Source organism: Ambystoma mexicanum, chromosome 14 (assembly GCF_040938575.1).
Source record: "Ambystoma mexicanum isolate Mex_15411 chromosome 14, UKY_AmexF1_1, whole genome shotgun sequence".
Taxonomy (NCBI): Eukaryota; Metazoa; Chordata; class Amphibia; order Caudata; family Ambystomatidae; genus Ambystoma; species Ambystoma mexicanum.
This window is the reverse complement of record NC_090940.1, coordinates 650,067,646-650,091,879: the sequence shown is the minus strand read 5'-3', so window position 1 is coordinate 650,091,879 and position 24,234 is coordinate 650,067,646. Positions and strand designations below refer to the sequence as shown.

The 24,234-nt window shown below is 45.2% G+C and overlaps 2 protein-coding genes across 3 annotated transcripts in view; one reads left to right on the top strand and one right to left on the bottom strand.

Annotated features, from left to right (window-relative positions):
- The window catches only part of COA8 (cytochrome c oxidase assembly factor 8), a 65,567-nt gene extending 45,975 nt beyond the window's left edge, over positions 1-19,592 (bottom strand). The window contains exons 1-3 of the mRNA XM_069638162.1: positions 19,033-19,592; positions 4,143-4,340; positions 2,129-2,192 (exon numbers count right to left, since the gene is read on the bottom strand). Coding sequence (XP_069494263.1) covers positions 2,129-2,192; positions 4,143-4,340; positions 19,033-19,137 — 367 coding nt within the window. The 5' untranslated portion in view covers positions 19,138-19,592. The remainder of the gene's footprint in view (positions 1-2,128; positions 2,193-4,142; positions 4,341-19,032) is intronic.
- Positions 19,593-19,706: 114 nt separating this feature from the next.
- On the top strand, positions 19,707-23,515 carry BAG5 (BAG cochaperone 5). Of its 2 annotated transcripts, none has more exons than XM_069638161.1 (2): positions 19,707-19,842; positions 21,593-23,515. In XM_069638161.1, exon 2 carries the CDS (start codon positions 21,624-21,626, stop codon positions 22,980-22,982), a length of 1,359 nt encoding a protein of 452 aa, XP_069494262.1. In that variant the 5' UTR covers positions 19,707-19,842; positions 21,593-21,623; the 3' UTR covers positions 22,983-23,515. The 2 variants fall into 2 exon arrangements, with proteins under 2 accessions (XP_069494262.1, XP_069494261.1); XM_069638160.1 differs by lacking the exon at positions 19,707-19,842 and adding an exon at positions 19,960-20,225.
- The last annotated feature ends 719 nt before the right edge of the window (positions 23,516-24,234 follow it).

The following is a 24,234-nucleotide window of genomic DNA, read 5'->3' as shown; positions in this document are numbered from 1 at the left end:
ATCAAGGGCGCTGTAGAACCTCGGCCGGGGCGAAACACAGCTCGTGGCTTCAATTTTGCTCGGACTTGCGCTGTCAAGGACTACATTGCCTGGCTGGACTGCTAGTTCGTTTGAGGGCAGGTGAAGGGGCACTGGCCACGCAGAGCTGCAAAGGCTCCGGCCATTGGGGTTACTTCCAGCGTGTCGAGGTGGGAGCTCCTTGAGACCAGGGGTAGCCTCTGTCAACGACGGGGTCGTAATCGTGGGCAAAGCAGTTTGCGTTGCACTTTCACTCTCGGCATTAGCACCCATATCTAACCCTGCCGTCATCGCTGAGGTCGTGGCCTTGCAGGATTCGATCGAAGCCTCAGGAACAGGACAAGGAGCGGCTGTCATGTCGACTCTATGTACGCTTTCTGTGTGACAGCCAGACGTCGTTGTCTGAGTAGAACAGACAGACGTTGCAGATGTGATTGTATGAGAGGGGGGAGGGAGGATCACTACTCTTTCCTGACTTAGGACCCCCATTCTCATGGTATGATTAAAGTCGTACGAATAGGACACGGACCCGTCTTCACTTACTTGGTGGCTTGATCTTTGCATAGCTGTGTCCGTAATTTCACTTGGGAGGCACCTTAGTGACTGTTGCAGCTCAGCTGGAGTCTGTAAGCAATTTTCAGGCGACTCCAGCCTCTGCTTTCTTTGGGCACGAGTTTTCATGCAGATACTGCCATTTTTCTCTTTATCGGCAGTGGAAGACATGGGTACCGGTAGTAGCGGGCCACACACACTTGGTCCGGTTAGTAGGGCACGAGGAGCTCGGATTTCCTCAGGCTCCGGCCGTACGCCAATACTCAGTGGCCGCGGCCGCAGCAAGCAGCCAAACAGCAAAACAGCAGTTGCTTTCCAGTCACACGCCCTTCGCTCACATGGGCTTAGCGCCGCAAGGGTGCCTGGGTTGCTCTAATGTAGGCACACTTCCTGCATGGGCGGGCCACAGAGGAGGGGGCGGGGCGGGGCTTCTCAGCGCGACGGCGCTTCGTTCTCCTTCGTTCTCCTGCGGTCCTTGGATCCTCGAGGTAAGACAAAGGACAAAGGAATGGACACAGTGCAGCCACAGCAAAACAGCAGTTGCTTTCCAGTCACACGCCCTTCGCTCACATGGGCTTAGCCTGGTAATTTATGTAGTAGCAGAGCGATACCACTCGATAAGTGTTTGTCACCAAATCTCTTGTGCACAGAAACTGGTACTTCAATTAGATTGTCTGCAATCGTTGCGAGGGAAAACAGAAGCCAGAAACTGGTGTAAAATAGACACGTGGTGGATACTCAGCAAGTATCACAGTACTCAATCTCAACTGGAGGAGCCACAGCGCTAGAAAATATCCCCAGGAGAGGAGGCTTTATCTGAATATCCGCATTTCAAGCATGAGCATGTATTAACGCGTGTGCTTGTGCTATATGGTGCAGGGCATTTTAAGATATCCACACTGTATTGGAAACTCACCCCAGGACATTTCTTGCACCCTAAACGGGGAAGGTGTTAGAGTACTGTTTTGTACCACGCGGTCCTGGATGCCTCAAGACGCTGTAATTTTGACAAGTCCTTGTTAAAGTTACCAACGCTTTTCCTAATACTGCACCATCTGATATAGGTGGAGCCTGGCCGCAATTTGACTACTTGTCCTTTGGTCACAGATGTTCGTCAGCTATCCCACTCTTCGGTAAGTACAGGATACTGCCATCAATGTAAAAACCCCCAACCAATTTAACAAATTGGACCTTCTCATCTGAATCTCACGCATGCAAGTGAAAAGAGGCAAACAAAGTCTATTTCATTAGGAAAATGGTGTGCATCTTTTGGCCACGCCCCCCTAGGGTCCAGAGGACTGACATAGGCGGGACTTGGGCAGTTGGTTTGTAGGCCTCAAAAAGAGTTCTAAAGAAACAACAAATGATAGTTGCGCATCTAAAAGAAAACACAGTTGTTGCCCATATTCTACCTTACGTTGTTCTTGCAATCCTACACACAAATCCATGGAAACTATCTGCCTGCCTAGAGATGGTCAAGTTGAGGTCAGTGCCCAATAGCCTGATAGGCTTCATCCCACAAGAGAATCGTGGAATTCACGCAGAGACTGCGATTTACCTTCTTCATCTCTTTCCTCAAGGCCTTTCGCTTTTAATCTTGAATGAACAAATTCTTTTTTTTCCTAAAAGGGGAAAAAAAAAAGGTCAGAATTACCTTGACACTCACTTGCTAATTGTTAAAAAAAGAATTCATTAGACACACAGAAATAAAAAAAAAATTGTAAAGGCAAATTCGGCAGCATGTTGTAGCACCTTAATTATAGTTAAGGAATAGCTTAACGAGGACATGAGATTTACTGCCAATAAACTTCTAGCGTCTTTTGCATTGTAAAGGAAGGAGCACACAGGCAGCCAAGGTGCAGAGCCAGGGGAGCTAAAAGGATCTGCAGGTCATAAACAATACTACTTCAGCTGTAAGATGGTGATATTGAAGGGCCTCTTTTTGTGCAGTGGCCATACTTTTCCCGAATTTCTGGGGGTTGGCACAATGATTGCCATTTGGCTCTGCTCTAATGTAGGTCACCTGGATATTTGGTCTAGTAAACAATGTCATTTACATTACTCACTTAGACTTTGAGACAAACACTTCTCGCTCGAGTAGTCCGGGCGCGCACTCTCAATATTGAGTTCAGCAACATGTACCTCTGTGTTGAATACCCAGTCTAGGGCCCACCATTATCTAAAGACTCCCCGAGAGCCCTGGGCGAGTTGTGAGTAACCAGGCTCAATTTATGGGTGGCTCATTAAATAAGCCTAGTAGATACTGGAATACGTCTTCACCCAGCGAGCGCATGGCGTACGGTATCGAGGACAGATAAGTGACGCTCAGCAAAAAACAGGAAGTCAAAATACTCCCATCGTTAACACATACGTGCTTTCTGCCGGCTTTTATGCGCCCATCTCCACTAGTATGTAGGGACCAGCTCTACCATCAGGGCATTGCAACTGGACGGATCTCTACAAATGGGTCTTCATTTATATGAATTACCAGGTGCCATGAAGTATGGATTACACACAAAAAAAAAAGATAGTTTTTAGAGTTCAAGTTATTTTTAATCTCCTGTAATATACCCTTGCTATGAATGGGAATGCAATTGTTTTACTCCCTAAAACAGGGAGTCCATGTATTCCCACGTCAAAGCCCTCTCTGGTGTACAGTGTGCGGGGAGCCTTGAAGCAGGCTTTGCAAGTTGAGGGAGACTACGCCTTCTGGTGCAACTGCAGTAAATATAATGAAGGGGTTTCCTAGCCTCTGCCAAATATTGCTACAATAAGCGGAGGACCAGCAGTGTGACATCCCTGTAGGAATTCCAATGACTCCTCTTAATATCACTGGCTGATTACCAGTCGCTGGTTTTTAGGTGGGCAATAAAGAATGGAGACCAAGCGCTGTTCTCCCCATGTGCCCAGTCTTTGGCCATTGTGACAGTAGGGGTTTGAGTGATGAAGAGTAGACTCCCGAGGGGCCCATCCAATCATTAAATGCCACGCAATACTGAGGCAAGTGGTGACAAAAGCAAAAAATAATTAAGTGGACAATAGCTGTGGGCTTTCGAATCCACACAGAACTAACTCTAATGAGATGTTTGGGATCCATTACGTGCGTAAAAATCCTTGAATACAAATTTCAAACTTGGTTGATAATCACCCATTACCTAGACTCCCTCCCCATTTCCACCAGATTGTACTCCCTTCTCCAAATAGACCGGTGTCTGCATATTCATTATAAAATACTTTAACTTGGCTGAAGTCTTAAAACGGGACTTCATACGAAATATAATACATGCTACAATTATAGAAAATCCGACACGCTAAATACTAATGGCTCAGTGATTGAAAGCTAGCGGGTACAATGATACAAAAATTGATGGTGTAGGAATTTTACAAATTATATTTTTTTGAATGCATTAACAAAAACGTTATTGTCCTGCAGAATTGTTAAACTGGCAACATTAAATTCTACAAGTTCTTGTTAAAAATCAATGAGCAGAATATATATTTTTTAAAACTGAGCAGAAATCATACAGTTGTAAATTCCATGTAAAACACTGGACATGCCAAAGAAACCCCACCTTATTAAACGTCAGGTTCTGATTCTCCCAGAACTTCTGATTCCAGTCTTGTGTTTCCTGCCTCAGCAGCCTCAGTCTCTGCTCCAGCAGAGACTCGTTGTCTGCGACATAAAACTTAATTGGCCGGAGATTTGAAAGTCTGTCAGGAGGACCGATCCAGTCATGGCAAGAATGCGGAGGAGGGCAGAAACCTAAAGCCTTAAAAAGAAAAAAAACGTTCTGTACATTAGGGTCAACAAATAAAATCATTTCTCTAGTCCAGCACATTTCAAGAAGGCAATGTCCCACCATTTGACTAACGTCCAGCAATTAATAAAGGCAAGATTCGGACTCATCTAATATCATTGGGGGCAGGCAGATATCTATCCAGGGAGTTGGAGGGGGAGGGCATCAGCAATGAATCCCCCAGAAAACCTGGCCTGGGACCCTTCTCATGTGGCCAGGGAAAGGCAGAGGCTTTCTGATTCTGACCCTGGGGGTGATATTCTGCAGGTGGATCACATGAGGGGGGGGGGTCAGGAGGACAGGGAAAACCCATTGTTCAATTCCCCCCCCCCCCCCCCAAGACCCCAACCTTCTGATGGCTTATTGTAAAATATGAAAAGAAAAACTAACTTCTCCACTAGGGAGTCTCATAATTCCCCCAAGTACTGGGACGAGGAAGAGGGCTGAAAAGTTACAATGCTGCAGGAGCAGTCTGATTGTCATGTGTGGGTCATCTGAATTAACAGAGACTGAGAGATTTAAAAGGCCCCCTCAGGTGCGGGACATGACAGAGAGAACGCACAAGAAGAAGCAGAAGCAGTGTGATTCGTGTAGCCAAGAGAGAAGCTGGAGAATGGAGAAGATGCCAGGATCACTCTTCGGCAGATATCAGCTGCCAGTCCTGGGAATGCCTGTGCCTCCAGAAACCTGAAGTGTAGAGGTGGCGCAGCAGGAAGCGAGGGAAGCTTTCCTTCCCAGGAGGATGTCTCCAGTGGCTGGCGTGCACCAGAGTGCCTCAGGAGCAAAACGAGCTCAACTGCAGATGGCACGGGCTGCCTGAAGAAGAGAAGCAGTTTGCCAGGTCACAAGGTTCCAAAGAAGCAGAACTCCTGTGAGCAGCGGGTGGATCGGACATGCACGTCTTTCCCGGTGAGTTCACAGAATGGTAGTCACACCGGAGTGCTCCGCCTCCGCTCACGTGTTGTCACCAGGCGCTCACCAAGTAAGCAGTACTCGCGTATGAGTGAAAGTGATTCCAAAACTGATTTTGAGTACCAAACTATTGAAAGTAGAGAATGCCTTGTATGACAAAACACAATGACAAGCCGATGAGGCAATATTAGTAAGAACTAATAACTACAAGCATTGCCAAAGCCAAGAGAGACTAAAATCAAAGCAATTAAAATCCAACAGATATTGCCAACGGCAAAAGGGGCGAATGAAAGGTTCATACATTGTGAAACGTGTTGCCCATATTTTGTATAACATATGGTGAGAACTGGGATAAACTCACATTGCCAAATCCAAGGGAGGAACAGAGTAACACCCTATCCTTGTCAGTATTTGGTTACTTGTGCAGTGGGGAACTGGAAAAGGTTATTCAGAAGGAGAGGAGCATTGTTTACAGAGGGGTAAACTGCCAGGCTATTATGCAGGTCTATGCAAATAGGGCGAGCATACTCGTCCTTGGCACCAATGGGGTTAAAGAGCACCAATGTGAATCTTTTTTTCCGTAAAGAGTTGTTAAAAGTTTGAAGCTACAAAACGGTGAAGTTGATCTTAACCACAAAAGCACTTGTTGCGAAACGCTGGTCGGGCAGGGAAGTATACCCGGAAGGCAAACCTTTGGAAGAGTGGGCCTGGCATGGGAGTAAACCAGGTGTGAACTGAGGAAGTAGGACTAGGAGTAAACCAGGTAGAAGTCGATGAAGTTACATAAAGTAATCCTGACAAAGACAATTAATGTTGTTTGTGATATTGAAGAAAGAACTGTGTAAAGCTGCTATAAAGGAGTTACATTTCAGTAGAACTCTTCAGTTGTGGCAAATCATCCTGACAAAGGCCATTATTATTGCTATTGATGAACTAAGAACATGTCCTTTATCTGAAGAGGATGAATGTTACACTTGTGCAAGGACGAGGCAGAACTTTCAGTTTTTCTTTGTTGACTCAATGGAGTATTGTAACTTTTTGTTGACAAGTTGAAGTTACAAAGACATGTGTTGGAACTTTGTTTCAAATTAGGATTTCCTTATTTCTTCTGGAACTGTGGAGAAAATCCTGCCTAAATCTGGGGAAGGGGAATTCACCTATGTTACAAAGAAAGACTGTTGTTAGATTGCAAACTATATTATACTAATTTTGATGTCTGAACTGGGATAGATTACCCAATTTATTGATTGTATGTATAAGTGTGAGAGGCATATATCCGTGTTAGAGCGTTTCCTCTAGTTTATTTTAGGCAGGGAAATACTTATCAGGGTCGGGATAGTGAGGTATTTATGCAACCTTCTAATTTAATAAAATAGCATTTGTTGAAAATCCTTGAAAAATGTTGTCCGCCTCACATTTCTGACGTGTCACACTCCACTGTGCATCTACTTGCATGGTCACACAGGCTTGATTACATTACTACGTCTACATATGTACTAATGCAGATGACTCAAAGGGTCCACACCTAGTACTCATCATCATCAAACACAACTTTATTCGGCCAGAGGCCAACAAAGTAAAAAGATGCAACATAACAAATATAAACCAATTCTTATGGGCACTTTCAATAGGTCAAGACTGCCCACCAAACCCCCTGTCCGAGTTACATCGCCTGCCAAGATTACACCCCCACGGTCAATCTGGTTGGAGGGGACAGCTTGGAAAAGCTAGAGTGACCCAGTATGCAGCCGTCCCGCCCCGGTTCATAACTCCTTTCAGACTTTTTCCCAATGGGGCTGCATTAGCTCCAGAGAGCGGGGGGCGCTAGGACATGAATCCTGTGGAAGTGGAGTTAGTATGATGGCCAAATACGATAATTTTAATAGCACTGCTAGAAAATTGGCAGCGTGTCTCTTTCCACTCCTCAATATGCCCAAGGCCATTCCATGCTCCCTCAAGTCAATCCGAATAGAATCTTGGGTGTCACTCCCCTTATAATGAATTCTTCTGCAGCATACAATGTCCTCTCTGATCAGGGAATAGCATCCATAGACCACTCTGAGCCAGTGAGTACATTTATTTGTTAAAGAATCCCTGTTTTCAGGCTGGGTACCAGTGCATTCTGGAATATCGTCCCCCACTATGGGACCTTTGGGGCCTCATCGTCTTGCCACTCAGTACCATATGTTTGATTTTTTTTTTTTTTTTTAGAGGTCTGGGGGCTGTAGGTCTACGAGCATACTGCATTCTGAGTGACCCACCCAGTCACCCAGTCTTCCTTCTTGTGGTAATTTCCTGACCCTAACAGTCTCCCTCTTATGATCAACAGGCCAAGCCATATGTCCTGGTGTATACTGCAAGATGTTGCTGGCAGCACAAATATCAGGTGCGACATACAGTCGGACCCCTTTCTTTCCATTTCAGCGGGATGATCAACAAGGTTGGTATTAATGACATTTGTGTCAAATCGAGTTGCAGCCTTCCTTGGAATAATGGCATGGTTTTTCACAGCTGGATGGAGGACTCCGTGCTGGTCCTTAATGGTGCTCCCCCCTCAACCCCCACGCACTTCCACCTGGGCCTCTACAGTCTTGTAGGACGCGCATTAGCAGTTTTTTCAAAGCCATTATTTCAGTCCAAACAAGGAAACAACTGCAACCTGGTGGTGGTGGGGCCTCAGTAACTTTGGTGGAAGTGGGCGTGGGAGGAGATCCCGAGGGAACTAGAGTGCTTTGGCAGTCAAGACACATATAAAACATACTTTTTCCACTGACGTAGCCCCGAGTCAATCAGATGGTGGTCAGAGGTTCTCTGTGATAGAAGGGAACTCGTCCTGAAGGGGGGGAGCTTCTCTCCCTTGTGTCCCCTCTATTGTAGCGAAATGGCCCATATTCGAGAGACTAACACCGGGAGAATGCACCATGTTCGAGGGACTAGCATTTTTGCCATCTTTGACACACGTCAGATTAATTAACCCGAACTTTAGAGGTGGACAGTATCAGGGGTTACTGCAGTAATCTCTGTGAGCATGCCTTCAGCAAAAAGCTCTGTAGTCTCAAGTTTGAAATTGAGGGGGCTAAAGGAAGGTGCGTCTAAAGCTGAGGCTAAGACTGGAGCTGGGGCAGGGGCTCAGGGTACAATTGGAGTATCACTTGCATCCAGAGTTTCATCATCATCGCTTCATCTACCCCTGGTGCAAATGGTTGTTAATGATAGCACCACTTGCAACTGGGCTGGCTATGGCACAATCCCACCATCCGTTCCCTAAGGGATAGGCCAAAACTCTGTGGTCCCCACTTGCGATGTCACTGGAGGGTAAATAACTAGGAGGGATGGTGCCGTCAGTAGTTTTGCAGACCCTAATGTCCATCGAGCTTCCCAGGAACAGATTGATCTCTTTCATCAGGTTGTATACATCACCTGTTATCATAATAGGGCTTCGCGATTGCACCCCATTTTTAGTTTCCGCTTGAGTGTCAACATTTTCCTCAAATTTGGCCAGCCAGAGGTAGCGGGGGCTTTGCAGTGGTGAGGGGGGACAGTGTCATCCCGATCAATGGTTGAGGCCATTGCGCTAGTCAGGGTGGCCTGAAAGGGGATTGAAGATAAGAGTACAGTTCAAATGAGCCTTCTACTCCTTAGCATGGCTCCTCACCTTGTCGACCGAGTGGAAAATGCCAGATACAGGGCAGTGGCCTTAGTGCTTAATCTGGCTCGTGCTATGAGCTAAGAGTCCAGGGGTAGTAGACAGGAGAAAAAAGGATGAGTGCGATGAATGTTGTGAAAATCCTTATTGCAAGGTAATAGAATTCAAAGGGGATAATTAACGCTGAGTAGTGGATACTGATACGATCAATAGTCACTTACGGGGTGTGTTGGCAAACTTTGACAAAATCTGAAAATCGTTCCTGAAAACGTATGTGGTGTGCCAAACTGCTCATTTCCAATTGACTGGAAGCCTACAGGCATGACCGGTGTCCCCCTCTGAGGCCCAGCGCCTGTCTGGGGTTGGTCGGCGGCTCTGTGCATTACTCTCTTCCTTGCTACCCTGTTATCACTGCTGCAATTCCTCTCCACCGTTGGCTTGCCACTTGATGTGTCGCTTGATGCTGTGCTACTCCACACACAAGATAAGAGAGGACCGATTCCCTTCCCGCCGGCTCTATATATTGTGGTCTGTTACCGGTAGCTTGTTCTTAACAGGTTTCACAAAAGCTTGGCTATGCTGGTCAGGTCTAACATGGCGACATATTTCTTCTGACGGATAAGTAATAAGAAGTGTTTCTTTCTGTTGAATTTTACTTTTGGTCGCGTCCCCTTGGGTAGTGGTTAAGCCAAGTGAAAACCACATGTAAAATGGTTAAAGCAAAAAAGAAGAGTCCCAGTTTTGAGACTGAGCCCAATTTTTAAAACATAATTTATTAGTTAAATGCCCTTTAGGATGACAGGTGTTTCGGTCCTTTATGGACCTTTTTCAAATCAGGGCTATGTATGTAACCAAACAACATTATATAGATGTTTTTCAAACAACATAAAACAAATATGTTCATTCACATAATTTACAGTCACAATGTGCAAATTTGCACACAGCAAAACGGATAAATTTACCAGCACTAATAATAAAACATTGAATATACTGCAATCAATCAACTGCAGGTCAACCTACGTTGTATATGGAATCATATGTGTCTGTAAATTGGTCTACATTGGCAGCACAATCAGAGAACTAAGGACACGTGTTAGAGAACACATAGCCAAAATTGGTAGCCAAGATCCGAGACTACCATTGGCAGGAAAAACATCAGATGGCCAACAAAGCAGAATTAAGATCTATCGGTCTTGAGAAGATATCACTAGGAAAAAGAGGAGGAAATAAGGAAAAGAAATTGAGACAAGCGGAAGCGAAACTAATTTGTAAATTGAACTCTACAGTACTCGGATTGAATACGGACAATGAAATGGTCTCCTTCCTTTAGGGGACCTGTTTCCCCCTCACAACCTTTTTGCTCTTAATGAACTATATGCAATATTATATATCTCATATACCGTTAATTACTATTCTGGACAGGCGCCAGGACTTGTGTGTTTTTTGGAATATTGTATTCTTTGATTTTTGACTCATGTATAAGAAATATAAGTCTCACATTGGTCAAAATATTATTATCTGACAGCGTCCACAACCTTATCCTTCTTATATTAATCAAAACAGTACTATCTGATAATACTCCAAGCATTCACTTATACTTTTTTCATTAGAACAAATACAGTACACGTTAATATTGTTTAGTATAAAATCTACCAACTAAAATAACTATAAAACATGTCAAAGTGACACTAGTAATCTACAAACATCTTTTATTAATCATTTAACATGAATTGGAACCTTTTAACATGCCTATTTAATATTAGACCCAGGTTACCAACATCATTTTAAAATGGCCGCCTCAGAAACATAGGAGAATAGTTGCCATTAGACTAGAAGATGGACTTGAGCTAGGATCCGTTTCCATGACAACCCGAGTACACTAATGAGGGAGATAATGTCATTTTTCGCCCTCTCTGGAGAGTTGGAGGTAACGCGATCAGACGCGAGAATTTTTCCGAGGTAAGAGACCGTCATTCAAGTGCAGCTTACGCTGTGTTTTGTGAAAATACCTGTTGCGAGCCTATTTTCTAACGCTCTGAGGCTCTGTTACTATCTTGCCGTACACGGCTCCATTCGCGCGCACGAACCAGTGTTTAGACTTATTACAAAAACTTCAATACAGCTCTGTCATTATAGTCCATTTTGAATTACTTGAATAAGCATTCTCTAAAACTTATAAGGACCTTAGAGGCCCCGATATACAAAATGACCTTCCCGCGCTTATCTATAACATATGTGGTATTATCACCAATGCAGTTAGAGGTGACATTATGTCTGATTTACGTTTTTTCAAAGGGATCGAACCTGTGACTAGAAGAGTGACTACCATTTACTTTAACTGATTAAAAGGAAAATAAGGTAAAACAATAACAATTTGATAACTTCGCAATTAATAATATGCATATATATCTAGCAGTAACTAATGAAAATGTGTTCTACTTATCTCTTGACCCTCAAACATCCTTCCTTATCCCCTAGCACATTTTTGTCTGGCTTTTTGTTTTCTTTGAATCATTAACTACAACAAAAATGTGTTGGTCTCAACCAGGGTTCGAAATTAAGGGTAGCTGTGGGCCATTTAGCTCCTGCTTCTAGACTAGGAGATCCTGGTTAGCTTGAAACCAACAGCTACCAGGAGCTACTTTTGGCTCTCCAGGCAATTTGTGTTATACAAACATGTATCTGTTACATTAACTTTGAGCATTTGAAAATGCACATAAAGAAGAATTGGGTCATATCTAGGATACATTTAAACATAAAGATTCATACATAATGTACAAATGGTTAAAGTGTGCATCTCATGTTTAAGTTAGATTTGTGATGTGCTGGGTACTTGCTCCTGGTACCACAGGAGTAGCTCCGGCCTACTGGGTGATACCAGACACCCAGGAGTTGATTTTAGCTCATGCTAATTGAATCTTAATTTCAAACCTTGTTAACATTACTTTTTTGCGGTGTTGGTTGCTCCTGAATGTACTTTATCCTGACCCCATAACCTTCTGCCGCATACATGCAACTAACTTTGACTTTTGGCAAACCTTGATTGCCTCTGCACCTGATCCAATGACGGTTTTTCTACATTATGCCCCGAAAGGCACTGCTACTAGACTGTTCCGTCCTTATGTATCTGTTGCCACCCCACGTGTGCAACTGCACCTACCATATTGTTTTGATACTGTAGCCTTGTCGTCTTGCATTTCAATGTAGACCCATGTTCATATGGGGAGGCCTTCCACTGTATTCACCTTCATACTATGCCTAGCTGCGCTTGCTTTCCCTCCCACTGCATTCTCCTGACTGATTATTTTCAGCCTTTGGGTTGCTTCTCATCTCCTGTACCACCGTCAGCCGTTGATCCCGATTCTTATTGTATTCCCTCACTGTCCTTCTTTTACTGCCTTCAGCATGCCTGATGTACCCCTCTTTTCATGAGGTGTGACTTTTCCAGTCTGCAACCACTCATAACGGACTGTCATAAAGCAGGCCTATGCAGCCCCTCTTTCCATGAGGTGTGGCTTTTACAGTCTGCAACCGCTCATACCCGACTGTCATAATGCATGCCTGATGTAGCCCCTCTTTGCATGAGGTGAGGCTTTTCCAGTCTGCAACCACTTATACCCGATTGTCATAATGTATGCCTGATGTAGCCCCTTTCCAGGGGGTGTGGCTTTTCCAGTCTACAACCACTTATACCGGATTGTCATAATGCATGCCTGCATGCCCGATATAGCCCCTGATGCCATGAGGCATGGCTTTTCCAGCCTGCAGCCACTCATACCCGATTGTCATAATTGCATTCTGGATGCTGGTTTTACTTAATGCAGTTTACCTACTTGCTCCTACACTTTTTTCTAACTTGTTAATGTACCTCCCACCTGTCTCCCTCCTACACTCCACTTCCTCCCCTTGCCCCCTTTACATGTTTCAGCACTTGCACATTCTAAATCCTTGAGACCCACAAAGATCAATCTGAACCACAACAGCACGTCCCTGTAGAGGCACCCAATCCCTCCCAAAGTGGGCTGGTCTTTCAAAGAATTCCCTATAGGATCCCTAATAAGCGTAATGGAAACGTTGGTCTCAGTAAAGGCCAGAAAGAGAGAGCCAACCACCAATATGTATCAAACAATAATCGGCTTTGGAGGTTTCTCATTCATAGGAGTTTGCATTAATAGTTCAGTAACATTTATCAAAGCATTCCCTGTCTTGGAACCTAGCTCAGGGTAGGTCTTTCCTATCAATTACCAATAGTTCAGTACTTAATAGTCTTAACCTGATGCTAAAAGTTGTGTCCCGCATAGCCCTTTTAAAGTCTTGAGCAAGTTTGAACAAATCGGTTCTGTGACTGAATCACCTGTGTTCCCCACCCCGGGGCTCTGAAGTAGTGTGAATGCCTGTGGCACACGAGTCACCAAATAAAAAACTATATATTTTAGAAAATTAAATGCTGACGCCAAAGAACTTTAAATAGGATGTGTAAAATGTTGCAGCAACAGCTTACTTCTGTGCTTGTTTTCACACCCACTGTATTCAATATAGTATTGCAGTGCATTGGTTTTGCCCATTCCCAAATGTACTTCCTGGTGTTGTGTAAGATCACTCCCTATGCTCAGTGCAGAGGTATGCAATGAGCCCGTAACTTTCCAAGGAAGGGGCAGTGGGGCTAACGTGTCAAATGGAGGGGCTTCCTTCAGAGACTGTGTGGGCAAGGCAAATTTGCTTGTATGGTGCCGAGTTCCCATTTCCCAAAAGGAATGTTTTATCAACTGGTGCCAAATACCTACCAATGGTGCAATTGCCAGTGACATTGCCCAAAAGCATTATATGTTTTACAGTTCAAAAAATGCACATTTTGATGGTTATGATGTGGGTGTGTTGTGATACATAGCTTGTCAGTTGGTAGTTCATGGTGCCTATCTGGCTGTATTGTACCATAATCCCATTGAGTGTCTCTGGGGTGTCAGTGAACAGTCAGAATGGGAGTCCAAGGAAACTGACTAGAAACTGTGGTCCCTGGATTTTTTTCATGGCATAGTGTCACCTGATTTACCCGGGGGCAACCAGACGTGGACTCCCTGCTCACTGTGCACAGAGAGGCGCAGCTTCTCCTCACTGATGAGGCCTAACAAGGCTGAAACACGTGTATGGGGTTGCTGTTGGTACTCTTGTTCAGAGAGGAATTGCCATAGCATTTCGGTGCTGGACTGCCCATGTGGCCGGGACAAAGACCGATTTGCAAATGGATATTTCCCATCTGTGAAAGGTACAGTGAGCAAAAAGCGTGTGCTGCAAACTCTCATCTCAGAGCAGGTTATCATGCCATGTTCTTTCTGGAGAGGAGCGCCTGCTACCTTTTTTGAAGTGTCACCTGACATAGCATATTGTAGCCTAACAACAAATCTCAACACAACTCCAGCAGCAAAGCAAAATATATTACATAATGGACGGTACTCCAACTGAAGACAAATGTCTACACTAAACACAACACGAACCCACCACAACTCTACACACACCTTACATTTTGTTTGTTTATTTGTATTGCGCACCTTGCCCTGAAGGCATCTGGCAACACTAATCTGACAGATACCACCGTCACCCACACAACTTACGTTACCAACTGCACACATCAACATTGCAACAAAGCATCCTTGTCTTGCCTGTTGTTAGTCCCCTAGACCACAATTTACAGGCCCTGAAGCTCCACAAAACCGAGAAAAACGAAAGAGTGTTTGGCAGGGCACAGTAACAGCATTACCGGGCATTGCAAAGAGCTTCCATCCTTCTCCTTTGTGGTGGTAGTAGTAGGGATGGTCACTGCAACAATATGGTAATTGATGGACTTGGGGACCAATTATGGAGGAACACAAGGAGATACCATTTTGTCCCTTAACTCATGACATCTGCCCCACCATAAGGCAGTCTTTTTTTAACAGTGTGAACTAATCACTTCTAACGACACCATTTCCTGCAGTTAAGTCACATTGAGATAATACACTTTGTTTAAGCAGTGAACCTGGGATTGTAACCACTTCTGCAAATTGGGCACTTAACCAAATACCTTCTGATCTTTACCAGGTACAAATATGTAAAGTGTGGGTTTCAAGAACTACTTGTAAAATACACAAATCCCATAGTAAACTGTAAATAGTAGACTGACAATATGCAAATACTTATAGAAACATATGAATCCAACATAAGACCATTGTACCTTGATTTTGCACATCCTGAATGGAAAATTACAAGTCCTTGAATGCAAAATAACAACAGCATGAAAAGTGCCCTATTCTACAGCATGGTGCTTTAAGCAGTTTAAGAAATACAGGGGATCCTTTTACAAAAAAAAGTAAATTACACAGAGGCGACCTGTTACGTTTGCCCTCACAATAATAAAGTACAAAACAAAGGTATAAATGCAGGCACAATTGCCTGTGTGCATTAGTTTGCTTTCTTTATGGTGCAAACGGAGTAAATGCCATTTCTAGTGCTATTTATGTGTGGTAGGCATTGTTTCCAACAAATGCTTTTGGAATCCACCAGGTTTTACTGGTCTAAAAAACAAATCAGATTCCATAAGAGACCCAAGCATTTGCACCAGCATGCAAAAGTAATGCTGGCATACATGCGTGTGCCTTCTTATGTCAGTTGGGATGGGGGTTGCGGAAAAGGCAATTTTGTTCCGTGCCTCTTCTCCACCACACAAATGAAAGAAAATGTAGTGCACAGTAAACAAGCACATGTAAAACGTTTACATATGTTATATTTATTTTTCCATTTATAAAGCGTGCTAAGCCCAAGAGCATCAAGGCGCTGTTACAGAACCAGTTACACATAAGAAATGTCATGAAGGAGTCCATGCACTTAGGAAGTCCCAAGCGGCATTTGGTGAAAAACCATGTTTTTAGGTCTCTTCTGAAGGCCCAGTACGATTGCTCAGCTCTCAAGGCTGGTAGAAGAGTGTTCCATTGGTTTGCTGCCACAGTGAGGTAGCTTGAACCTCCTCCTTTAACTCGTTGGAATTTTGGCTGGTCCAGCCTGCATGCATAGGCCGCTCTTAGTGGCCCAGAAGAGCACGTTTGTGATTTTCTGTGCCAAGTAGGGTGGAGCCGAGTTGGAGAGGCAGCTATGGGTAATGGACAAAGTTTTGAAGATGATCAATTCTCGAATCAGGAGCCAGTGGGCATCTCGTCTTGCAGCGGAGATGTGATCTCGTTTTTGTGTATTGCAGGCTGCTCTGAGGCATTGTTCTGATCACCTGCATCTTGTGGATTTTGTGTGACGAGGTGTTGGCAAAGAGCATTACAGTAATTGAAACTTGGCCCGATGACGGCCCGGGCAAGCAGGTGTTTGAGCATAAGAACGGTCTGGATGCAATCATCAACTTTGTTGTATAGGTTCCAGAGGAGGCAATGGCATTCACTTGGCACATGAGTGAGAGGGTGGCATCCAGGTAGACAACCAGGGTCTTTACTGAGGAGATCGCGATCTGCAGGCTGTCAATTTTGCACATGCTTTTTATGCTACATCATAAGAAACATCATCCCTACTCTAAAAGAAATTACGTAAAAAGAAAACTGGGTATATGTCACAAATATCCAACTTGCTGTTATGCAAGATGTTAAGAACCTTTCATAGCCACATAAAAGCAAACCTTTTTTGCATGTCAAGGAAACGAACAACATGTTGATAAACTAATCTTTAAAAGGACGCTTTTCTTTTTTTGTTTACACACGTCTTGGAAGCAGACACAGATTCGCTACTTAATTGGAGCTGTAAAAGGAGGGGGGGGTTCCTTCAGCTGGAAATGCCCTATTGCACTGCCAATTGTGCAAACATGGGCAACTGCGTGTTTTGTTTACAATCTGTGCTAGTTTTGTGCAGCGACATGAGGAACCACACAGCGTTTTATTCTAGGTTTGCACAGCGCCACAAGAAACTTTGAGGGGCTCTTTCCAATACGTGGGTGGGGCGAAGCGGATCGAAATATTGATTGAAATATTACAGATTTTGCTTTCACAGCGAGCGGAGAATAACAATTTTCCTCCACCCCTACTCATGACGGCTCTGTATGTCAGCAGGTTCCTTCAGGAATGGCTCCCAATGAGTCAAATATAGTGTTGTGCCCACCTCTGTACAGGGCCCAACAGCCATCGCCTCTCGAACTCCCAGTTTTACTTCGCCCGCTGTTCTTCCTTCATGCACGCTTCCTCTGATTGGAGTCCTCCGCAGCACTCCTCTACCCCTGCTGATTTCTCTTCAGGGTGTGCTTGCGTTGCGTGCCATTCCATGCTCAGAGTACCCTGTGCAGTAAGTTTGAGGAGTGAAGTAGCTTGTTGTTGTTGATACTCTCTCACCTCAAATACATTTTCCTCAAATAATAATCAAGTGCCAAAGAAAGGGTGACTCGATATCACATGGCAAACAATTCTTTGTGTGACTTGTAATAATCTAAACATCCGATTGCAACGATTTGTAAAAAGAAATAACAACAATAAAGAAGCTATATCTGCCAAAGAGCATTTGTGGGGACTTCCTGGAACAGCTACCGAGAAGCGCAAGCGATTGTGCACAGAGACAGAAGTGGGCGTGAGAGTAGTGTTGCCAGGTCCGCTTATTATAAGCGACTTTGGGCTTGTTTTTGCCCAAAGTCGCTTATAATATTTGGAGGTCGCTTGTCGCGGTTTTTGTCCGCTTGTTGGACCGTCTGTGCGCGTGTAATTGGGCTCGTTTATATTGCTATTAAGCCCATTACACGTCGCACACAGCGTCCTGCACTGGGCTGCTGGCAGCACTTGACGGCAATTGCTGCTTTGTCTTGCTCTCAGGTGCGCCCTCTAATTTGCATATGCTTAAGTGTTTGGCACTGATGGGATCGTTACTTGCCCAACAGGTGGCCCATCAATGCCAAATGCCTAAACATATGCAAAAAAAGCGCACTTTAAAAGTTTTGTCATGCAGACATACACACTGACATGTAAAGAAGGGGATTGGTTTAGTTTAGCAAGCGTCACTCTATAGCAATATTATCCTGGTGATATCCCCAGTGCTGACGCATTATCCACTAACATCCTTTATTTATTTATTTTTTTTAAACTTTTTTTTTTGTAAGACTGGGTTAGAGGATTATAGGAATCTATATACATTTTCTCAGATAGATGTATTCAGGAAGGCCATGTTTCTTTTCAGCTTCCAATTGGTCATGTTACAATATTATATAGGGCCTTGGATTATGGCGCTATATAAAACAATAAATACAAATATTTCAGGGCCATATTATTTTGCAATCTGGGACTTCTAGTCACCATGCAATAAAATATTGTTGTTCTAACACACTATGTCAGTGTTCTGTCTATGTATGTTTTTCTTGTTGTGTTATGTTTCTTACTTTTGAGACCTTTCCACAACTTTTTAGGTGTACGCTTGTTTTTTCCGATTATATGGATGGGAGTCAGCTTGTTTTGGAAGGGCATTCAGCTTATTTTTTCCTTCCGACCTGGCAACACTGCGTGAGAGTGCAGCGAGAGGAATGCCCGCGCGCTCCTCCTGAAACACGAAGCTAGCAGGCTCCCAGGCCTGCATACCCAGGACACACACACCACATAGCTCTCAACTCACCCGCTTTTGGCGGGTGTCACCCGCCTTGTAAAGGGCTGACTCACCCGCCAAGCCTCCTGCACGCCCATTCATTCCAATGGGCGTCTCACCCGCCAAAAACAAAATCGGGTGATTTCACCCGCCTTTGCAACACAAATGGTTGAGAGCAATGACACCAGAGCACAACGCCATGGCTGAGGACAGTCTCCTGGGGGCTCTAGTGTGAACTGTCTGCCTCCCATAAGGACACACGCAAGCAGCAGAGAAGTAGCTGCTTGAATAAGACTGCCTAGAACTATGAGTGTAGTTGTGCACCCCCAGTTACCCTGGCCATTGCATTCCCTAGTTCCCACCGGTATCAAATAAATACCACAGTTACCACATCCTGTGTCCTGTCTTCATTAGGCCACCAGAGCATTGCCAAGCATAACGTTATGACATTGTTTGGTGCACGAGGTTCGGTGCATTGCACAGCCACCGGTTTGTGGCCTGCTTTCGGGTGTTAGTTCTCATCACCTTGGTCTGGGGCTGCTGGTCACTGCTACTGGAGCGCCCCCTGTTTGACGGGCAGGACCGCAGGCACCTAGGAAGAGACCGTGCTAGAGACACACCGGCCGCCATGGTCTCCTCGAAACAACAAGGGCATGGACGGGGGTGGGGCGCTTTCCATACCGCCCACAGTCTGATCTTCCAGGGGTTAGGCCGCGCAATGTACCTACTGCGCCTGCGTCACGACCCCGAGCGCAGCCATGTTAGGTGAGGATTTACAAGCATAGGGCACGTAAGATGGCCGCGAGCCAGTCACACGTACAAGCGCGCCCTAGTAGTGTCCGTGGGAGTGCGTCACAACGCAAGCCGCTGCTTCGCCTACGCCGCACCATTCGTGACCTAACCACGCAGCAGCGCTAGGCAGGACGAGTGCGGCGGCCATTTTAGAGTCAGGCCAAGTCGACGTCCTGTGCGCAGGCACGACGAGGGAGGTGGCCATTTTAGAGTCAGGCCAACTCGACGTCCTGTGCGCGCTGATGGCGGCGGCCTCTTTTACGACGTGTGGTAAAAGGAAAGCAAGCGGGAAGCGGGCGCCATGGAAACGGCGCTCGGCGGAAGCAGCAGCAGCAAGAGGAGGGAACTGCAGCTCAGCACCTGTTGCCCGCTGGCCTGAAGTTGCGGAAGTTGAGCGGGCATCGGCGCAGAGGGGCTTTCTCCGGGGTCCTCGGCCCTCTGAGCGCAGTAGGGCCCCCCTGGGGGTCGCCACCGGTCCCCCCTGCCTCTGCCTCCGCTTTCAGACTGCCAAAAAGGAGCTGCGCTTCTCCATAAGCCGCGCAGGTAAAGAGCCACGTCGTGTGGGTGGGGGAGAGGTCTACAGAGGCTCAACGTGTGGGTGTCAGAATAGGGGGGGCGGGGCATCTTACCGGACAATAGAGGGGCCCATGCAGCGCGTGCAGGGGCCCCAGGTGGATGACAGGCCTGCAGACGGCACAGGCATGAGTGCTGCTGGTGTCTAGGGAGCCCCGGGGGGATGGGGCGTCCCCAGGCCTGGGCCAGGATGAGACTCCCCCCACCCCGCTTCCCCATAGCTGGTAAACAGTCCTGTAGGCCGCAGAGAGATGGGTGATGGCGCCTCCCGGTGGAGGTCATGTGTGTGCCAGCAGCACCTGCATGGATAAGAAAGTGGGCTGTGCCCCCGGGTGGAGGACATTCTGCCACAGGTATGCAAGGTCTGGTGCCCCCGGGTGGAGGGCATTCCAGCGCAGGCATGCAAGGCTTGGTGCCCCCGGGTGGAGGGCATTCCAGCGCAGGCAGCACAGGTATGCAAGGCTTGGTGCCCCCGGGTGGAGGCCATTCTGGCGCAGGCAGCACAGGTATGCAAGGCTTGGTGCCCGGGGTGGAGGCCATTCTGGCACAGGTATGCAAGGCTTGGTGCCCTGGGGTGGAGGGCATTCTGGCGCAGGCAGCACAGGTATGCAAGGTCTGCTGCCCCTCTCGGGACTTGTGCCCCGGTGAGCCAGGCGCTGTGGCAGAACTCGCATGGAAGGGTATTTGAGTGTATTTATTACATTTTATATAGTGCTTTAAACAATAGCGCTTCACGTGAAAAAACATGAGTACAATAGAAGCAGTAAGTACATTGAGTCAATCATCCTGAACATGAATTTGCCGAGGTAATTAGATTAAGGACCTAGGTAGCGGAAGCAAGGGGGGAAGTAGTTAAGAACTGTCAGGAGGGAGGATGAAGTAGGTGGCATTTTAGTGCATCCCGTGGATGGAGATCATGGGATTCAGAACCGCACTCCTCTTTGGTGATGCCCGACATCCAAGTACACTTGTTCCTCTACCTAGCAAATTAACGCCCTCCAGGCCTCCATGTTAATTCTTAGTTAAACTTCTCCTAGGCCCAGCTTTTTTGGGATAACTCGTAACTTATACTAAGAGTAACTGCTTATTACTATTAGCCTTTTATTCTATGCCTCATTTCACTATTAACACTGGCATAGTCTAGGGTGAGCAGATGTCCCGATTTTGCCTGGAATGTCCTGCTATATGGTGCTCTGTCCCCCTTTCTCAAGATTGTTCCCATTGGAAACTGCAGTGGTCCTTTTTTTTTTTTTTTTTTTTTAAAAAATGTATCAAGTAGCTCGTCATAGCTGGCAGGAATGTACAATTTCTCACAGAAGAAATGCTGCATTTTACAACTTAAGATCGTGTTAGTTTGTAATAAGTTAATTGTGTTCCTTTAAACAGGAAAATTGTAGTGCATTGACGGCCACTTTCAAGAGTTAGTCCTACTTTTATGTTAGTTACCCTATCCCGGTTTTTTACTTTTTAAATCTGGTCACCCTAGCATAGTCACCCATCCCAACAAGTAGAATAGACCATAACATTTGGCCCTTTCAATCAACAGGCTGGCGTATAAAAGGCAGTAGACATGGTGTGCCACTTTGCAGAGGAGATTTGGGGGTGAGGGTTTTGTATCCATATGCACATATCCATATGCACAATCAGTTTCCAGTCATTTTTTTAATTTGACTAAGGACATTATTTTTGTTATACTTAAAGCTGTATTTTATTTTTTTAGACCACCCAAAAAAAGCGGATGTCAGAAGAATATGGATATGGGAAACCAACATCCTTCCATCACTAGACTTCAAGAAATCCAACGGCAGGTGAGGGACGTTGGACAGCAGGTGTATTCTTTCAGCGGCCTGCCCGGAGATGCAGTTTATAAAAACCTGGAACAAGCTTTGACAAAGTATTTGTTTGAAATTGACTCTGTAGAAACTGAAGGCAAGGTAAATGTGCAGCAGGCTCGGAAGCGGGCCGCACAGGAGATTGAACAGCTTCTCAAAGAATTGGAGCAAAATGCCAACCACCCATCAAGACTTGCAATCAGTAAGATCTTTAAAGAAGCACAGAAGTTGGTGGAACGAGAGATCTCTCCTCTCAGTGGTGGAACAAGCAACATATCTGAGGAGTTTGAAGATGGAATTCAAGAGATCATATCAAGACTCACTCAGGTGAAAACCGGTGGCAAAATCTCTCTCCGAAAGGCCAGATACCGTACCTTAATTAAAGTGCTAGCCATCCAGGAAATACTTGAAAGTTGTACGAAGAAGCACATGTTGGCATTGCCCCTCTCAACAGATTGTCACCCGTCTGTTTCCAAAATAAACTCTGTTATGTGTGATGTGAACCGTGCCAGGGGAAATCTAATCTCCCTTCTGGTTGGTGTCCACGACCATGAAACATACAAACATTTGTCGTGTGTACTTACAGGCTTGATTGCAGAACTGGACTCTTTAGATGTCAGTGGACATGTTGAGGTCCGAAATTACAGAAAGGAGGTAGTGGAAGAAATTAACAGCTTGCTGAAACATTTAGATTTGGAGGTGGAGGGTGAGAGGACGAGTGCATATGACTTGACCCAAAACCAGTCCATTTTGAAAATAGAAGAGGTTCGTAACAAAATGAAAGAAATTAAAACCGACCTTCTCAAAAAGACTTCTCTGACTTCGGATTTCCACTTGGCACCCAAAACTGAGTTGCAGGGGTTAATTGCTCGGTTGGATGAGGTGAGTCTGGGAAGGAACCCGTGTATCAGGGAAGCCAGGCGGAGAGCAGTGGTAGAGGTGCAATCTATTATCACATATATTGACTTAAAGGAAGCCTTGGAGAAGAGGAGGGGCTATGTTGAGGATGTAAGTGACGAGCATCCTTCACACAAAGCTGTCTGGGTTGTTCTTGGCCACCTGTCTGGGCTCCAGGGAGAAGTACTTCTCTTTGATGGAAACCGAGCAGACAAGGACTACATCCGGCTGGAAGAATTCCTTACGAAGCAGCTTCTACTACTTGACGCTGTGGATCCTCAAGGAGACGAGATGTCCAAGCAAGCTCGGAAACAAGCTGTCAAGTTTGCCAACTCCATTCTCAGTTACCTTGATCTGAAAACCGATGAATGGGAATACTGAAAGTTGTTTTTTCTGCTATTGTGCACTTTATGTAGAGCTTTTGTGTTTTGACTTTGCTACGAGTAAACACACAGGGAAGTAAAATGGCTTGGGATTCTCATCGCTGTGGTAGGGAAATGCCTTCAGAGCTTGGCTGTTGCTTGTCCTCGTCGCGATCAGACGGTGTTATTCCAAAATACTAGAAATATAACATTTACAGAGGTCCATTCTAGCAGCAGCTGACTTGATCTTCCTCATAAGCAGTTGAAAATGTTTAGTGGGTGCTCATACAGTTTGTGTAGAAGCTGTACCGCAAAATGTGTCCTACCATGTCAGTCGCCACGTGATTGTTACCAGCAAATGGTGTCACTAGTCAGAGAAATTCAATGATTACTACTTTTTCGTGTACGAGTGGCATTCTCTGGCACGTTTTCATTTAAAATTGAAAGGGAACCTAGTATATCCTGTCTCAAATTGCAATAGCTTTAACAAATAGAATGTTTTGTTTTCCACCATGCGATTTATTTCAGTGATTAAATGTCTAATAACAGCCATATTGGATTCCCACAGGGTCTGTCGTGCGTGGGATCATACCGGTGCATTTTGCCTAGATGTTTTTCTTTTGCTTTAAAGGCTGCCTTTGATCTGCATACATTAATAGTTGGTGGATTGATAAAGTAATGCAGTGTGAATTTTCTCCTGTATCCTCAAGCAAGTATAGTACGTAATGTGCCCTTAAAGCAAGCCTATAACTCTGAACTCAGTCACTGTTTTCATCTACATGAGGACTGAGCGGAGTGACAGGACTAGGGTCTGCATGCTGTGCTTATCTTTGTACATGCAAAGGAGTTTGATGCAAAGGAATACACCACGTTGGGAGGGTGTAGCGTGAAAGCTTACCAATTCAGGTTAGAGCTGTGTGCTTCTAAGAGGTGAAGGCATGCTGGAACTGTGAAGGCTTTGTCCTTTCCCACCCAATGTCTGGCTAATGTCTGTCTAATGTATGTACCGAAGCACAACTATTGACCTAGTCATCGCTTATTGGCAATGAATCCTAAACAATGCTGGTGGAGCATGTACGTTTATGAAATTCTTAATGTGGGGTTTGAATTGGGACGTGAAAGCTATTGTCGGAAACGTGGGCTATGATGTATTGACAAATTGCAGGTTGATTAGAGCCAAGGCAGTGATGCTTTAAGACCAATTAGTGGACAGTGTTTTCTCAATGGGTCCTGGACATATGTTTGCTTATCTATATCATTGCAATTGGCTA

Bases quoted from the DNA above. Each gene is read 5' to 3' on its own strand.
- BAG5 (XM_069638160.1), top strand. From the start codon at position 20,131: ATGGCGCCTCCCGGTGGAGGTCATGTGTGTGCCAGCAGCACCTGCATG. The intron at 20,226-21,592 runs GTATGCAAGGTC...TTATTTTTTTAG, and splicing joins TGGAGGACATTCTGCCACAG to ACCACCCAAAAAAAGCGGAT.